This window comes from Otolemur garnettii, unplaced genomic scaffold, assembly GCF_000181295.1.
Source record: "Otolemur garnettii isolate 467f Iridium unplaced genomic scaffold, OtoGar3 scaffold00147, whole genome shotgun sequence".
Taxonomy (NCBI): domain Eukaryota; kingdom Metazoa; phylum Chordata; class Mammalia; order Primates; family Galagidae; genus Otolemur; species Otolemur garnettii.
In genome coordinates, this window is record NW_003852542.1 from 2,049,261 (window position 1) to 2,065,122 (window position 15,862).

The 15,862-nt window shown below is 38.1% G+C and overlaps 1 protein-coding gene across 3 annotated transcripts in view; it reads left to right on the top strand.

Moving 5' to 3' along the window:
* The window catches only part of IMMT (inner membrane mitochondrial protein), a 46,651-nt gene that overhangs the window by 16,021 nt on the left and 14,768 nt on the right, over positions 1–15,862 (top strand). For 2 of the 3 annotated variants that reach the window (XM_003799199.3, XM_023518780.1), the window contains exons 4-10: positions 4,616–4,727; positions 6,332–6,469; positions 7,140–7,235; positions 9,741–9,877; positions 11,123–11,226; positions 13,196–13,331; positions 13,830–13,959. In XM_003799199.3, the coding sequence (XP_003799247.1) occupies positions 4,616–4,727; positions 6,332–6,469; positions 7,140–7,235; positions 9,741–9,877; positions 11,123–11,226; positions 13,196–13,331; positions 13,830–13,959 (853 nt within the window). The remainder of the gene's footprint in view (positions 1–4,615; positions 4,728–6,331; positions 6,470–7,139; positions 7,236–9,740; positions 9,878–11,122; positions 11,227–13,195; positions 13,332–13,829; positions 13,960–15,862) is intronic. The other variant, XM_012811007.2, reaches the window with a different exon arrangement.

Genomic DNA, 15,862 nt, shown 5'->3' on the forward strand with positions numbered 1-15,862 from the left:
CCACCAAAGACCAATGACAACTACAACCAAAAAATAGCCAGGCATTGTGGCGAGCGCCTGCAGTCCCAGCTACTTGGGAGGCGGAGGCAAAGAGAATTGCTTAAGCCCCAAGAGTTGGAGGTTGCTGTGAGCTGTGATGTCGTGGCACTCTACCCAGGGTGACAGCTTGAGTCTCTGTCTCAGAAAAAAAATAAATAAAAAAAAAATTTTAGGGCAGTGTTCTTTCCTTCCATGACATGACTTAAGATGTCATTCTTTGTAGATCAAACCTTTTTTTCTCCAGGTAGCTTTGACGTGTCGTTCCACCTTAGCTACCTTGCAGAACATTTCTGCTTAATAACTCAGCATGTTCATACTGTCTGACCTCCGAACTACACTCTTTCTGGTTTGCTTTTATTGTGTTAAAGATTGTACCTGTCAGGGGCAGGTTCGAACCCGCCACCCTCCATATATGGGGCCAGCGCTCTACCCACTGAGCCACAGGCGCTGCCCTTTCACTTTCTATTGTTTAAAAGATAGAAGACCACAAAATATAAAAACTTCAGAGAAATGGGTAGTGCCTGTGGCTCAAAGGAGTAGGGCACCAGCACCAAATGCCAGAGGTAGCGGGTTCAAACCCAGCCCTGGCCAAAAACTGCAAAAAAAAAAAAAAAAAACTTGAGAGAATTTAGGGACTGTCTCACATTCTGAATAAAGAAAATGAAACCAAGAGTAATTAAATGTCAGCCTAGAAACTAGCCATTGGTTTTCTGTATTTCTGTAGTTTATAGTCTTAGCTAGTTCTTAAGTTTACCATTAACAGTCTGGTACTTCCTTAACTTTCTACCCTTATCTCTGAATGGTCCTGCATATAAACCCTTAGGTTGTGCCAGTTGACCATACAAGTATGCCTTGAGCTTTCCATTAATTAATTATTCAACAGATGTTATCCAAGTAATTACTGTGTTCTAGGTACTGTTGTTCCAAGGGCCTTGGTTAACACCTTAACTACCGTGTGAGTTGTATTTCACTTGGGCTAGTTTTAAGCCTGGGCCTCGAGAAGTGTGCATACACACACACACACACACACACATATAGACACACATATACATGTGTGTGTGTATAACTTTACAGGTCTCCTATCTTGATCTAACAAAACACATCACCCCAAGGAAAAATTTTTTTCTTTAGTGTGGCAGTCATTAAAGCACAAAATCAATAAATAATCCCTTTTTGCACAACTTTTTTCATGGTGGTCTTCTACCCAAAAGACTTCTTTTTCTTTGTGCTTTAATGTTTTCTTCAAGGCCTGTATCCTTCACTGCACAGACCTAAGTGAATTTTCTGACCTCTTAATTATAATAGGAGTTAGTGTTTTTTATTTTTACCATTTGTTCAGTGTTTTCTTTACTGTTCAGTGTTGTTACCAACTTGTTACTTTCAAAAACCATGCATTTTATTTCATGATAACCTCTTTAGTTCCAATATGATTAGTTATACGTAGACGATGAATATTCTGTCACTATTCATAAAATCTTTTTAATGGACATGGAATAAGAACCTGCCTTGCCAGGCATGATGGCTCACACCTGTAATCCTAGCACTCTGGAAGGCTGAGGCAAATGGATTGAGCTCATGGGCTTGAAACCAGCCTGGGCAAGAGCAGAAATAGAAAAAACTGAGGCAAGAGGATGGCTTGACCCCAAGAGTTGGAGGTTGCTGTGAGCTATGATGATGCCGTGGCACTCTACCCAGGGCAATAGCTTAAGACTCTGTCTCCAAAAAAAAAAAAAAACCAAAAACCTACCTAAATGAATATAAATGTTATATTACTAGACAGAACTTAATATCATAAAAATATCATTTCTCTCAAATATGTTTTTATCTTAGATTTCCCTTAAATATGTATATATGTGAGAGGAATTATGTTTTATGGTCTACGTGTACACACACAAATCTGTAGGAATTCTGGTGGATTTTTCTAAAGGGGGATGAATAAAATGTTTTTAAAGTTCATATGGAAGAATTAATGATACATAAGAATAATCAAGAACACTTTGCAAAACGGGTGGAGAGAGATCAGGACACTTGCTTTTCCAAATATTGATTTGTTATAATGCTGCTTTAACAAAATAAGGTTGTGGTACAGAAAAATAAATTAGAGGAATAGAACAACTGAATTTGGAAATAGATCATACACTTATTTATTGTGAGAGTATGAGTTGCTAGAACCTTATGTGATAGTGATTTGTTAATATCTCTTAAAACTATACACCCTCTTTGACCTAGCAATTTCTCTTCTGGGAAACTAATCCACGAATATCACACTATGGTGCTTTTCAATTATATGGACAGAGATGTTCATTGGTTTGTTGTTTGTAGAGGCAAAACAAAACAAAAAAACTTGAATGTCTATAAAATGGAAGAATTAACCAAATTATGGAATATCCTTATGTGAGGATATTAAAGCAACTAAAAAGATTTCTTGGCTTGGCCCCTATAGCTCAGTGGGTAGGGTGCTGGTCACATACACCAGGGCTGGGGTTTGAACCCAGCCCAGGCCTGCTAAAAACAATGACTACAACAAAAAAATAGCCAGGCATTGTGGCAGGCACCTGTAGTCCCAGCTACTTGGGAAGCTTAGGCAAGAGAATTGCTTAAGCCCAAGAGTTTGAGGTTGATGTGAGCTGTGACGCCACAGCAGTCTACTGAGGGCGACATAGTGAGACTTTGTCTCAAAGTAAATAGAAAAATCAATAAAAATAAATAAAAAGATTTATTGACCTGAAAAAGAATATCCATGATATATTGCTAAATGAAAAAAAAAAAAGCAAGTAACTTGGTAATTTGTGCAATAAAACAGTATTTTAGTTTAAGGAAGTGAAAAACTATTTATATATATATATACCTGGGCTTATGCATGGGGCAGAAGGATAGATTTCAGGCTATTAGGAGTGGCTACCTGAAAGAACTAGAAAGGAAAAGAGCAGTGAAGAGACAAATTAAAACCACTGATACATCTTTGTAATATTTGGCTTATTATTTGTTTTTCTGATTGATTGATTGATTGACTGACTGACTGATTGAAACAGGGTCTTGCTCAGTTGCCCAGGCTGGAGTGCAATGGTGTGATCACAGCTTGATGCAACCTTGCACTCCTGGGCTCAAGTTACCCTCTTGTGTCAGCCTTCTGAGTAGCTAGGCATCTACTACCATGCCTGGCTAATTTGAAAATTATTTTGTAGAGACAGGGTCTTACTATGCTGACCAGGCTGGTCTTAAATTCCTAGGCTCAAGCAATCCTCCCACCTCAGTCTTCCAAAGCGCTGAGATTATATACATGTGCCACTGTACCAGCCTAATGTGTTTTTCACAACTTAAAATTAACATCACTTGAATGCAAAGAAAATGGATTTATTTCTGGTTTCTGATAGAGACAAAGTTCAGAACCTTTTCTGTTATGTTTAGGGCTGTCATAGGGCTGTCTGAGTCTCACTCCTTAAATCCCAGCAAAAAGTGGGACAATATGAGTAGAAATAAAAATACCATAGAACTCCATAGTTGACCACCCCTCTGCACTGACCACCTCCTTAAATTGACCTAATGTTTATAGACCAGACATGTACCATATGTATGTATCAGTATAGTAGGCCTAGTTCCTTGTGTTGACCCCCCACCATGTGTTGACCAACTTGTTGTAGTCCCTTGGGTGGTCAACTTACAGAGTTTCTGCTGTTATTTCTATTACTCAGTAATGTTTTCTGGCATATCATCTGGCAGTATTTTTCAGTGAACTGGGCCTTAGACTTAAGGCAGGCAATAATTAGGAAAGAGGAGAGTGGGCATTACCTATAAATTGGTCGTGTGTCTTATTATGTAGTGTGTGAATCCTGGAAATCAGAGAAATAAAAGACTAATTTTCATTTTTACTCAGAGCCTCTAATAATCATTTGCTTCTAACTGAGTATACAAAAAAGACACCATAGTTTGATTTAGAAAAGAAATGATAAAGTCTTCTTAGTATTGTATATATAAAATGGATGATGTTTATGGCTTGGCACCTGTGGCTCAAGTGGCTAAGGCGCCAGCTACATACACCTGAGCTGGTGGGTTTGAATCCAGCCCGGGCCCACCAAACAACAATGACAGCTGCAACAAAAAATAGCCGGGTGTTGTGGCAGATGCCTATAGTCCCAGCTACTTGGGAGGCAGAGGCAGGAGAATCGCTTGAGCCCAGGAGATGGGGGTTGCTGTGAACTGTGATGCCACGGCACTCTACCCAGGGTGACAGCTTGAGGCTCGGTCTCAATAAATAAATAAATAAAATAAAATAAAATAAAATAAAATGGATGGTGTTTAAAGGGAAGGTCATACATCACGGACTTTATTAGTTACCCTAAGTGAAGCCTTTATTACTACTAAAATATGTTCTAGTCACTTGGAATGAAATTTTGGAGCTTCATTTTTCTAGAAATGATGGATTCTCTTACTTTGGTTAATAAAATGCATATGTTGTAAAGTTTTGATAACTTTGTTAAAAGCTTGAGAGACTTGAATTTTAAAATACTGCATATTACTATATTACTTTTTAAAAAATAGTGTTATATCTGAAATGTAATTGTTTTTATTTCCCAAGATTGAGTCTGCTCCACTAAAAATCTCTAGTGTATCAGAGGTAATGAAAGAATCTAAGCAGCCTGCCTCAAAACTCCAAAAACAAAAGGGAGATACTCCAGCAGCAACAACAGGTACTTATATTTAGAATTATCCTTTTAAAATGATAGATAAATGAATTTTTCTTTCTTTTTTTTTTTTTTTGGAGACAGAGTTTCACTATTTTTCACCCTTGGTAGTGTGCCGTGGTGTCACAATTCACAGCAACCTCAAACTCTTGGGCTTAAGTGGTTCTCTTGCCTCTACCTCCCAAGTAGCTGAGACTACAGGCACCTGCCACAATGCCTGGCTATTTTTTGTTGCAGTTGTTATTGTTTAGCTGGCTAGGGGCCAGGTTTGAACCTGCCAGCCTGGGTGTATGTGGCTGGCGCCCTACCCACTGAGCTACGGGCACTGCCGATAAATGAATTTTTCTAATGTATTTATACCCACAGTTGAGAGTAAGGCCCTTCCCCAGGAAAGTCTCTTCAGGTCTTCAGCTCTTATCCTGGGGAAAGGAGCATTCTCATCTGTCATTTGGGTTTCATTTGAGGGGTTGAGTGGGATGGGGAATTGGGCTTTATTATGAACAGCTATTAAGTGAGGGAAGCAGCAAGAATTACCTTCTTTGTAACAGACTGTATTTTTCCCTTCTACACTTCATTTTCCTTCTAGCCCTTTCCCTTGGATTTTAAGATCTATTCTCTTTTTTCTTTTTTCTACCTCTTTACTAACTTTTTTCTTCTCTCAGTGGTGAAAGAGTCTGGCTTTAGTCCCTGTAGATAATTCCAAATTAACCAGTCATTCCCCTTTCTCTCCCCACCCCCTTTTTTTGAGATAGAGGCTCACTTTGTAGCCTTTAGTAGAGTGCCCTGGCTCCACAGCTCACAGCAACCTCAAAGTCTTGGGCTTAAGTAATTCTCTTGCCTCAGACTCCCAAGTAGCTGGGACTAAAGGTGCCTGCCACAATGCCCAGCTGTTTTTTTGTTGCAGTTGTCATTGTTGTTTAGTTAGCCCAGGCCTGGTTCAAACCCCCCACCCTTGATGCTTGTTGCTGGCACCGTAACCACTGTACTATGGGTTTAATTTTTTTTTAAATTCTGTTCTTATTTAGTAACATTTGGTTTTCACTGTGTACTTTCTTCATGTTTAAAACTATATTCTTGGGAAGCGCCTGTGGCTCAAAGGAGTAGGGCACCAGCCCCATATGCTGGAGGTGGTGGGTTCAAACCCAGCCTGGCCAAAAACTTCAAAGAAAACAAACAAAACTATATTCTTCTTTCTGCTCAGCACCTCTCCTTTCATCTCAAAGCAATTAAAAAATATTCTTTGATTAATTACTTTCTTTTGTATGTTTTTATTATAGACTGTCTCTTCCTTTGCTAGTCTTTTTCCATGTCATGTAAATCTGATATTCACTTCTTGTGTGTTAAGATTTAATACTGTTCCTAGAAGTCTTGCCTGAGCATTAACACGCGGATTGATGAAGACAAGACTTCTTTCTTTCGTTCTGTCCATTTTATGTGAATTTGTATATGTGGTGGACAGTGCCCTTGTTTATATGTTATTCAAACATGTGACAGTACCTGTTTTTGTGCCTTTGAGGAATCAGATGTGAAGTAGATTGTAGTAGTAGTAGGTTTCTGTGTCTCTGTTAATCCAGGAAAGAATAAATACCATGAGTAACATATATTTATAGCACCTACAGAGGCAGCTCAAATTATTTCTGCAGCAGGTGATACCCTGTCAGTACCAGCCCCTGGTGTTGAGCATGAAGAAGTTGTGAAAACTGATCACCCTGCAACTGGTGAAGGAAAGCTCACACCCGCCCTTTCAGGTAGTTTAATTACTTATATTTATTCTTTTATGTATGATATGCTCATCAGAACTGTTTAAGGCATAGGCAGCACCTAGACATTATTTAAGTATGCATTTATAATGGGTTTTAGACTTTAGACTTTAGACTGTAGACTTGCTTAGGACATTTTTTAAATTCAAAAGTTTGAATAAATCTTTGAAAACAAAGAAGAGCTGATTCCTGTTTCTTCATTATGGAATCGTGAAGAACGGTTGATGTGGTTTTAGAATCCTTACCTCAAAAGTACACTGCATTGATGTAACTGGCAAGTACAAACTATGCTGTGTTTTTTGTGTGTGTGTGTATGTTTTTTTGGTGAGAGTCTTACTATGTCTCCCTTGGTAGAGTGCCATGGTGTCACAGCTCACAGCAACCTAAAACTCTTGGGCTTAAGTGGTTCTCTTGTCTTAGCCTCCCAAGTAGCTGGGACTACAGGTGCCCACCACAATGCCCGGCTATTTTTTGTTGCAGTTGTTATTGCTTAGCTGGCCTGGGCTAGGTTTGAACCCGCCAGCCTTGGCATATGTGGCTGACACTGTAACCACTGTGCTACGAGTGCCAAGCTGAAACCATGCTGTTTTTATGTCCCTATTAGCTGTTAAAATTCTGTGCTAAAATTTGATTTCCTCTTATTTACTTTTGCTGCAAGAGGAAGCATCCTCATCTTCTGTAAGGGAGCGACCACCTGAAGAAGTTGCAGCTCGCCTTGCACAACAGGAAAAACAAGATCAAGTTAAGCTTGAGTGTATGTAAATCAAACAGCTTCTTAAAGACTTTGGGTCATCTCTCAGTTGTTCTCTCTTCATCTCTCAGTTGTTCTTTCTTAAACCATCAGCACAAGTTTGTCATCTATCAGTTATTTGTAGTACTTTTTTTTTTTCAATTTAATGGGGTCCTTCCAACCAAAACTCCTTTAACCAAGGGGCCAAGGCCCCCCTTTAATTAAGGGTGGGGAAAAATTCCAAATAATACATGTACTTTCTCCTGTTTGGTTTATTATGGTTAGTGCTGAAGATCTTCAGAGTCTGGGAAACAGAAATTGATTATGTTTTAGCAGCTTGTTTGAGAGGATTTTAATTGTTAAACTTGTAAATTTATTTGTTGGAGCTGGAATGGCTCACATTCTGCCCTATCAGTCTAGTTTCTGGACTCTCACTCTGGCAGCGTTTACCTGACATTGGTAGGGTATGGAGTGTTCTATAAGTTGCTGGTTTCTAGCTAATAAGCATATTCCTTTGTAAGTTTCAATTTTATGGTAAGTTTTTTGATAGTTTGAAAAAGATAATAGATACCAAAAAATGTATTTTCGTCTCTTAAGGCACATGGAACATAATTTACTATACTTTGCTGTGGTATATTAAAGTCTCTGAGATAGTGGGGTATATAGCTTTTTGCTGGACAGACTGTTTTAAATTCTCATGGCAGTTGTTTTATACTTTTTTGATCTCCCTGTCACCTATTTCTGTTACTTTCCTTTCTCTCTCTCTCTTTTTTTTTTTTTGAGATAAAGTCTTGCTTGGTTGCTTGGACTAGATTACCATAGCCTCAGTCCAGCTCACAGCAACCTCAAACTCCTGGGATCAAGCATTCCTCCTCCCTTAGCTACTCAAGTAGACAGGCACCTGGCTAATTTTTCTATTTTTAGTAGAGACTAAACTAAGCTCCGGACTCAAACTTCTGAGTTAAAGTAATCCTCCTGCCTTCACCTCCCAGAGTGCTAGGATTATAGACTTGAGCCACCATGTCAGTCCCCTGTTTCCTTTCTGTCCTAAACTGAGGAGCCGAATTTGTTAAGATTGTGTAAAAGAGTAGAAGGGACAGAATGAACATAGGTGTTGGACATTTGTTTGGTTATTGAGATTTGGATTTTTGTTTTTGTTTTTGCATTCTTCTGAATTTTTGTCCATGTTGCAAAGAGTTGAGAATGTTGAATAAATGACTTAGAAGTAAGTGAGTTATTTCTGTACCTTTTCCCATGTCTTTATTTTTCCTTAAGGTTACTTTTTGTTTCATTCATATTTTTTTCTTCACTTTTCACACTTTATCATGTGGGCACCTTATATTAAATTATACATTTAAAACAGAGATGTCTCATCTTTTTTTTCTTTGTCTAATTCCTCTGTTATTTTGGGCAAAGTGAACATTTTTAGAATTTTATCTGTCACCTCTTCTCTTGGTTTTCTCCCAAACTGAAAAATGTGTGCATTTGTGTGTGTAATTTTTATCAATGATCAGAACTGAAGAGGGCTTGAAGTAGACTCCCTGCAGCCTGCTTTCTGTGGCCTCTATAAAGTGATTCACTACCATCTGCATGTAGATGTCCACCATTAACTCAAGCATATCATGCGTGCCAAATAGGTAGTGCCACGTTTCTCTCCCTTGTGTCTTTGTCTCTTTATATCACCTTGCTCTTCAGTTTAACTTCAGTATCACATCAATTTCTTGGTATTTTCTCATTCTTATAATAGCTTTCTCCTTTGTTGCAGAGGTACTACATGTTGGTTTATTAGGTTCCATTTATTCATCACCAGTTTATGCTTCTTTTGTTCAGAATCACTTTTTGCTTTTGTCTGACCTGCCAAAATATCTTCCATTTTTCGTCATCTCTGTTATCAGTTGTAATTAAATTAGTATTCTCACTGGGCTTTTTTTTCAAATACCCCTTCTTCCATATTTAAATTATTTCTTGCTTACCTTTTGGTATTCCTGAAGCAGCATATAGAAATACTTTCTTATTAGGTGGTAGCCCCTTGAACATTTGTGATAACCTTTTGTGGAATAACACTGTCCATTTCAAGCTGCTTTTGCTTTTCTTATTTGCATCTTTTCTTGTTAGTCTTTCTTTTTTCCTCTCTTATCTCCTTATTTCATCTTTTGCTGTATTACTATTTCTTACTGAGGGGATCAAAATGGGTACCTCTTTTCCTTTGTAGGTTGATAAGATGATTATTTGAAATGGAAAAAGCTGATAATGTTGCTGAATTTATAGCCTCTACTAGATAAAAGGGACTATAGAGTCTAAACCTTATTTCTTCCGTTTGAAATATGTTAAACTTTTGTTAAAAGAATCAAAGCCCTTTTTATTTGAGAAAAGCCTTATATATACATAAAAGTAAAAATAGTATAATAAGCCTGATAGATTCATTATGCAGATTTAAGTATTACCAATATTTTAGCATACTTTAAAGTGAAATTTTGATTCCATAAACTTGAGTCTCATGTGTATTTTGTTGTTCCTTAATTTTTTCAGCTCTAGCCAAGAGCTTAGAAGATGCTCTGAGCCATACTGCAAGCATCACTCTGCAGGCTGTTGCAGCTCAGAATGCTGCAGTCCAGGCTGTCAATGCACACTCCAACATACTGAAAGCAGCCATGGATAATTCTGAGGTAAGCCACAGAGTAATTAGCCATACACTGTTTAACAGATTGATTCTTCCTCATGGTGTGGGCTTTCCCTCACTAAGTGAAGAAAGCCTAGAGTAATTATCTTTAAAAAAAAAACTGAGAATGTTCTTTAAATTTTTTAAAATGAATATAATATATGGTGCTTTATCTTAAAACACTGATATGGTATAAGAATTTGTTTTGATTTGCTTTTATATCTTAATAGTGCTTATATCTATTTGTTGCTTGCTTTTTATTTTTGCTTTAAAATTGCCTACCATTTCTTTAGATAAATTTTTTATTTTGAGGTACTTTTAGATTGACATGTAGGTTGTAAGATATAATATAGAGTGATCTCACATTGCCTTAAATAGCAGCTATTTTAAATGTTTATGCTGATTATTTAATTTATACTGAACACTTCCAAGAATAAAGTAATAACATTGATTTCAAAATGTAATACTAGGACTCAGTAGTTTCCCTTTCTAATTATATTCAGTCCTGGCACTCTGGCTCACACCTATTATCCCAGGACTTTGGGAGGCTGAAGCAGGAGGATTGCTTGAAACCAGGAGTTTGAGACCAACATGGGCAGTAGTAAGACCCTATCTCTACAGAATACAGAAAAATTAGCTAGACATGATGATGCAGGCTCATGGTCCTAGCTACTTGGGAGGCTGAGACAGGAGGATTGCCTGTGCCAAGGAGTTTGAGGTTATAGTGAACAATAGTCATGCTACTGTATTCCAGTCTGAGCAACAATAGAGCCAAGACCTTGTCTTTAAAAAACTAAAAATAATAAATAATGTTCAGTTATTTAGTACATAAAAACGTATCTTGACATCTAGTCATTTAAAGAGTAAAATAAAAGTAAATATAGAAATCATAAATCTCAAGGATTAGAAGTATGCATGATCACTAAGATTACTTTGCCACCATAGCTGTACAGTTTTTAAAACGTTTACACATATTCTACATGTTTTCAGTCATTTGTACATACTGATACATCACAAAGGACTTGAATTCGACTTTAGATATTAATAGCTGGAAACTACAGACTTTGACAACTTAAAAGAAAATTCCATATTATTTAAGGTGTAAGAAAAAAATTTAAATATCAGAGCTCAGCATAATGGAACCCACCCGGGATATTTAACATCCTAGTTGGTGTAGAAAGGCTGGAAGTTGTATAATATTTGGGAATTAGGTTCAAACCCAAATGGAACTATATCCTTCTTTTTTGTTTAGATGGCAGCTGAGAAGAAGTCTGCTCAGTGGCGCACAGTGGAGGGTGCACTGAAGGAACGCAGAAAGGCAGTAGATGAAGCTGCTGATGCACTTCTCAAAGCCAAGTAATTACTCATGGACTTTAACAAGTAATTAGGGCCTCCTGGTGGTTTCTTGGGGTTGGGTTTTCTTTGTACTGTTTGTGTAGAATAAAGAGGAGGCAGAGAAACTCTTCCTTTTTCTCCTTGAACTTTATGTGAATTGGCATTAGGAACACAAAAGTATAAAAAGAGAGAAGGAAGAAAATGTAATTGAGCAAAAGTAAATTTGGCAGAAACTTACATAAGGATCTTACATAAAAATCAGTTTTACTTTGGATATTACTTTGGTGATATATCTATAGATTTACTGAGATTCTATTATAATTTCAAGATTTTTTTTTTTGAGACAGAGCCTCAAGCTGTCCCCCTGGGTAGAGTGCTGTGGCATTAGAGCTCACAGCAACCTCCAACTCCTAGGCTCAAGTGATTCTCCTGCTTCCATCTCCCAGGTAGCTGGGACTATAGGCACCCGCCACAATGCCTGGCTGTTTTTTGGTTGCAGCCATTATTGTTGTTTGGCAGGCCCAGGCTGGATTTGAACCACCAGCTCAGGTATATGTGGCTGGCACCTCAGCTGCTTGAGCCACAGGCACCAAGCCAATTTCAAGATTTTGCTGGTGGCGGGTTCAAATCCAGCCCGGCCCGCCAAACAACAATGACGGCTGCAGCCAAAAAATAGCTGGGCATTGTGGCAGGCACCTGTGGTCCCAGCTGCTTGGGAAGCTAAGGCAGGACACTTGCTTGAGCCCAGGAGTTGGAGGTTGCTGTGAGCTGTGATGCCACAGCACTCTACCCAGGGGGACAGTTTGAGGCTCTGTCTCAAAAAAAAAAAAGATTTTGCTGAGATGGTTTGGGCAGTTTTATCAGAATTTAGAAAGTATGTCATAATCTGTTTGCCTTAATTACCAAAAGTAGTAAGCTTTCACACCCTGATTCCTGGAATTTGGCTAAAACTAGGATTAACCCAAATATAGATCCATGTCTGATAATAGAAACCTACATTTGACTAAAGATTCTCATCAACAGCGTGGAATAGTTATTTGTCATTTAGACTTTTGCTGAGTTTCTTAAAATAGTTATTATTGATGGAAAAAGAGAGGTCTTCTAATGAAACTAGCATATATTTTAGGAGATTTAAGACATTATGTTACTGGCTGGGCATGGTGGCTCATGCCTATAATCCCTGGGAGGCTGAGGCAGGTAGATTGCCTGAACTCTGTAGTTTCCAGCCTGAGCCCCAGAGCAAGACCTTGTCTCTAAAAAAATAACCTATGTTGTGGGGGTACCTGTAGTCCCAGCTACTTGGGAGACTGAGGCAAGACAATTGCTTAAGCCCAAGAGTTGGAGGTTGTTGTGAGCTGTGACACCACGGCACTCTACCGAGAGCAACAATTTTTGATTAAAAGTGAGACACTGTATCCAAAAAAAAAAAGACATTATGCTTACATCACTAAATTATCTGTCAGGGTTCTCTGAATTCTGTGTTTTGTGGTTACGTAGGCCACAGTTTGTCTATACTATGAAACATTCTGAATTGTGGAGTCCCCAGAACTGATTTATTTACTCAGTGAGGTCCTTGGCCTTCTCCTGTGCCTTTACCTCCCCTTCTGTCACTGGAGGGGAGTCAGCCTAATCCTTGTGAGAGCTGCTATTTTTATGATATATTAGGTACTGTGTCAGGGACTTCTCATGAATTACTTCTAATTCTTACACAAGAGCTTGTAGGAAATGAGAGGCTGATCTGGAAGTTGAAGTCAGGTCTGTTAAGTTCTGAAGCCTGGATCTTCCCAGACAGCATTCTACTTCTTTGATTCACCTACTAAATCTAGATTCTGGCCAAGGTGTTTTCAGTTGTTGGTGAAGCATTGGTAATTTTTTTTCAAGTTATGTTTCATTCATTGACTTTATAATTGTTTATTGTACAGACTCAAAACTCTTTAATAAAGTTGTCACAGAATTATACTAATCCTTGATGCGTTTTGTTGGTTTCCAGTGAAGAGTTAGAGAAGATGAAAAGTGTGATTGAAAATGCAAAGAAAAAAGAGGTTGCTGGGGCCAAACCTCATATAACGGCCGCAGAGGGGAAACTTCACAACCTGATAGTTGATCTGGATAATGTGGTCAAAAAGGTGTGTTTCGTAGGTCTTTTATAGGAAAATAAAAACATTCCTCCCGTATCTCTCCCCTTTGCCCTGCAAAGAAAATTAGTTTTTGCTATTTTTAAAAACTAGCCTCAGATACCAAGTAGGTTATTCAGCATTGATAATGTTTTTTATAATAAGTAACATTTTGGGTCATGGTTATTGTCATTTATGAAAATTTCCATTTTGTAGCCAATCTTCTGTCTGTACTTGTGTGATCTATGTGGGTAATTTCCCATGACCCTGAGAGAGAGGGAAAGGGATATAATAGGATGGAAAAAGCCCTATTCCTGGTATTTGATCAGGAATTAGAAGGAAACAAAGACAAGGCTTAAGTTCCTTTTTCTGAGCTTCAGGTTTTTATGTATATATTTTTTACACATTCCAAAAAAAACATACATAAATGAAGGACTATTACTTCTCTTTCTTAGAATAGTTATGGTACTTTCTGTTCACTTTTATGATACACATTTTATATTTGCTCAGGTCCAGGCAGCTCAGTCTGAGGCTAAGGTCGTATCTCAGTATCATGAGCTGGTAGTCCAAGCCCGGGATGACTTTAAACGAGAACTGGATAGTATTACTCCAGAAGTCCTTCCTGGATGGAAGGGGATGAGTAAGTACAACTGAAGTAATGGTACTTTTTTGATTTTTAAGAACTGATCAACTAAACTTACTTCAACTCTATTCATCTAGTCCAAATAAGAGATATGGCATGCTTACCCACTTTTGTTGTATAGTACATTGTTTCAGCATTTCCTTAAAACAGTCACTACAGATGACGCACCTGTGACCATACTCCCATAGTTTTAGCAATGATGAACACAGGTTCCAGTCATTGATTAATTTCATATTACATGATTTTACATGATTCCATTCTGATCTTTGCTACTCAAAAAAATCCCAGTTTGGAATCTGAGTGAGAGTGGCATTACAACCTTGATTCTATTAAAATATCTTTTACATATTATATATATATGTATATATATACACACACCCACATATACACATATGTATGATACATATAAAATTATTTAAAATGCTTGATACTTTAAAAGTATTTACAATGAATTATTTAAGGCATACCTTATAATTGCTCTGTGACAACACAAGGCTATTGAGAATTCACCCAGGGACCCTGCAGTGAGAAGGAAATCAGCCTTCTGGCTCTTCATTTACAAAGGCTCAGACTGCAAGGAACTTTGACTAGCTTTTAGACAGTGTAACTACAGGAAGTAGTTAACATTTCTCTGAAGTGCTGTGAAAATACTAAGAATCTTAGAAATTGCAAGTCTCAGCAAAATTAAAATACTATTTTAATGCTAGCATCTGTTAGAAACCAAACTTCTCATGTTATAGGTCTCTCGGCTGAAGGTGTCAGGGTTGCATCATAGAACCATGGCTGGTCTAAGGAACTAAGGTAATAAAGACCAATGCAGGAATTATATCTGTCTAATGGCCAACTAGGGAGATTTAAAGGCAGGAAGTGGAGTCAAGGCTGTTTAAAAATAACTCAAGACACTTAGGGTTTTTTTTTTTTTTTTTCAATTAGAGACAGAGTCTCACTTTATTGCCCTTGGTAGAGTGCTGTGGCATCACAGCTCACAGCAACCTCCAGCCCTTGCACTTAGGCGATTCTCTTGCCTCAGTCTCCCCACTACCTGGAACTACAGATGCCTGCCACAATGCCTGGCTATTTTTGTTGTTGTTGCAGTTTGGCCAGGGCTGGGTTCGAACCCGCCACCCTTGGTATATGGGGCTGGCATCCTACTCACTGAACCACAGGCGCTGCCCAGACGTTTAGTTTTTTTATTACAATTAACTCAAAAGGGAGGTATCAGACTGTTATCAAAGAAAAATGTAGGATTTGGGAGCAAGAGGGTAAAGTGGAGAAACATACAAAGTTCAGTTTAGGAACAGTAAATCCTGTTCACACATTGTTGTTTAAACTGAATATCTACTAGCTAGCAAAGAGGGCATTGTGGACAGTTCATGTTTGAGCAGGGATCATTTTCCTCCTTAGAATTTAGATTACAACTGAATCAGATGTGACCACTGAGAGACCTTCCTTGACCATCCTCCTCCACAATACTCTACCATTTATTTTATCGTCTTGAAAGTCTAATTCATTGGTTTGTGTCTGTGTGTGTTGTCTCCTTCCATTTGATTTAAGCTCCTTGGCATAAAGAAGACATTTGGTAGATAGTAAGGAATTTAAGTTGGCCAAGACAAAATAAGATTCAAAGGGCAGGAAAAATTTGCATTCTCCCTTTGGTCTTCCCAGTAGGCTAAATCCTACTAATTTTTACAAGCCAGCTCTGAAGTTGTTAACTTTTTTCCTATTCTTTTGCCTAAAGTACCTGTTTGTAAAACATGAAAATGTTAAAGCAGTAATTTTCAACCCAGGGCATTTTTGCCTACCCCAGAGGACATTTGGCAATACTTAGAGACATTTTTGTTTGCCACAACTGAAGAGTGTTACTAGTATGTAGTGGGTGGAGTCTGGAGATAGTCCCAAA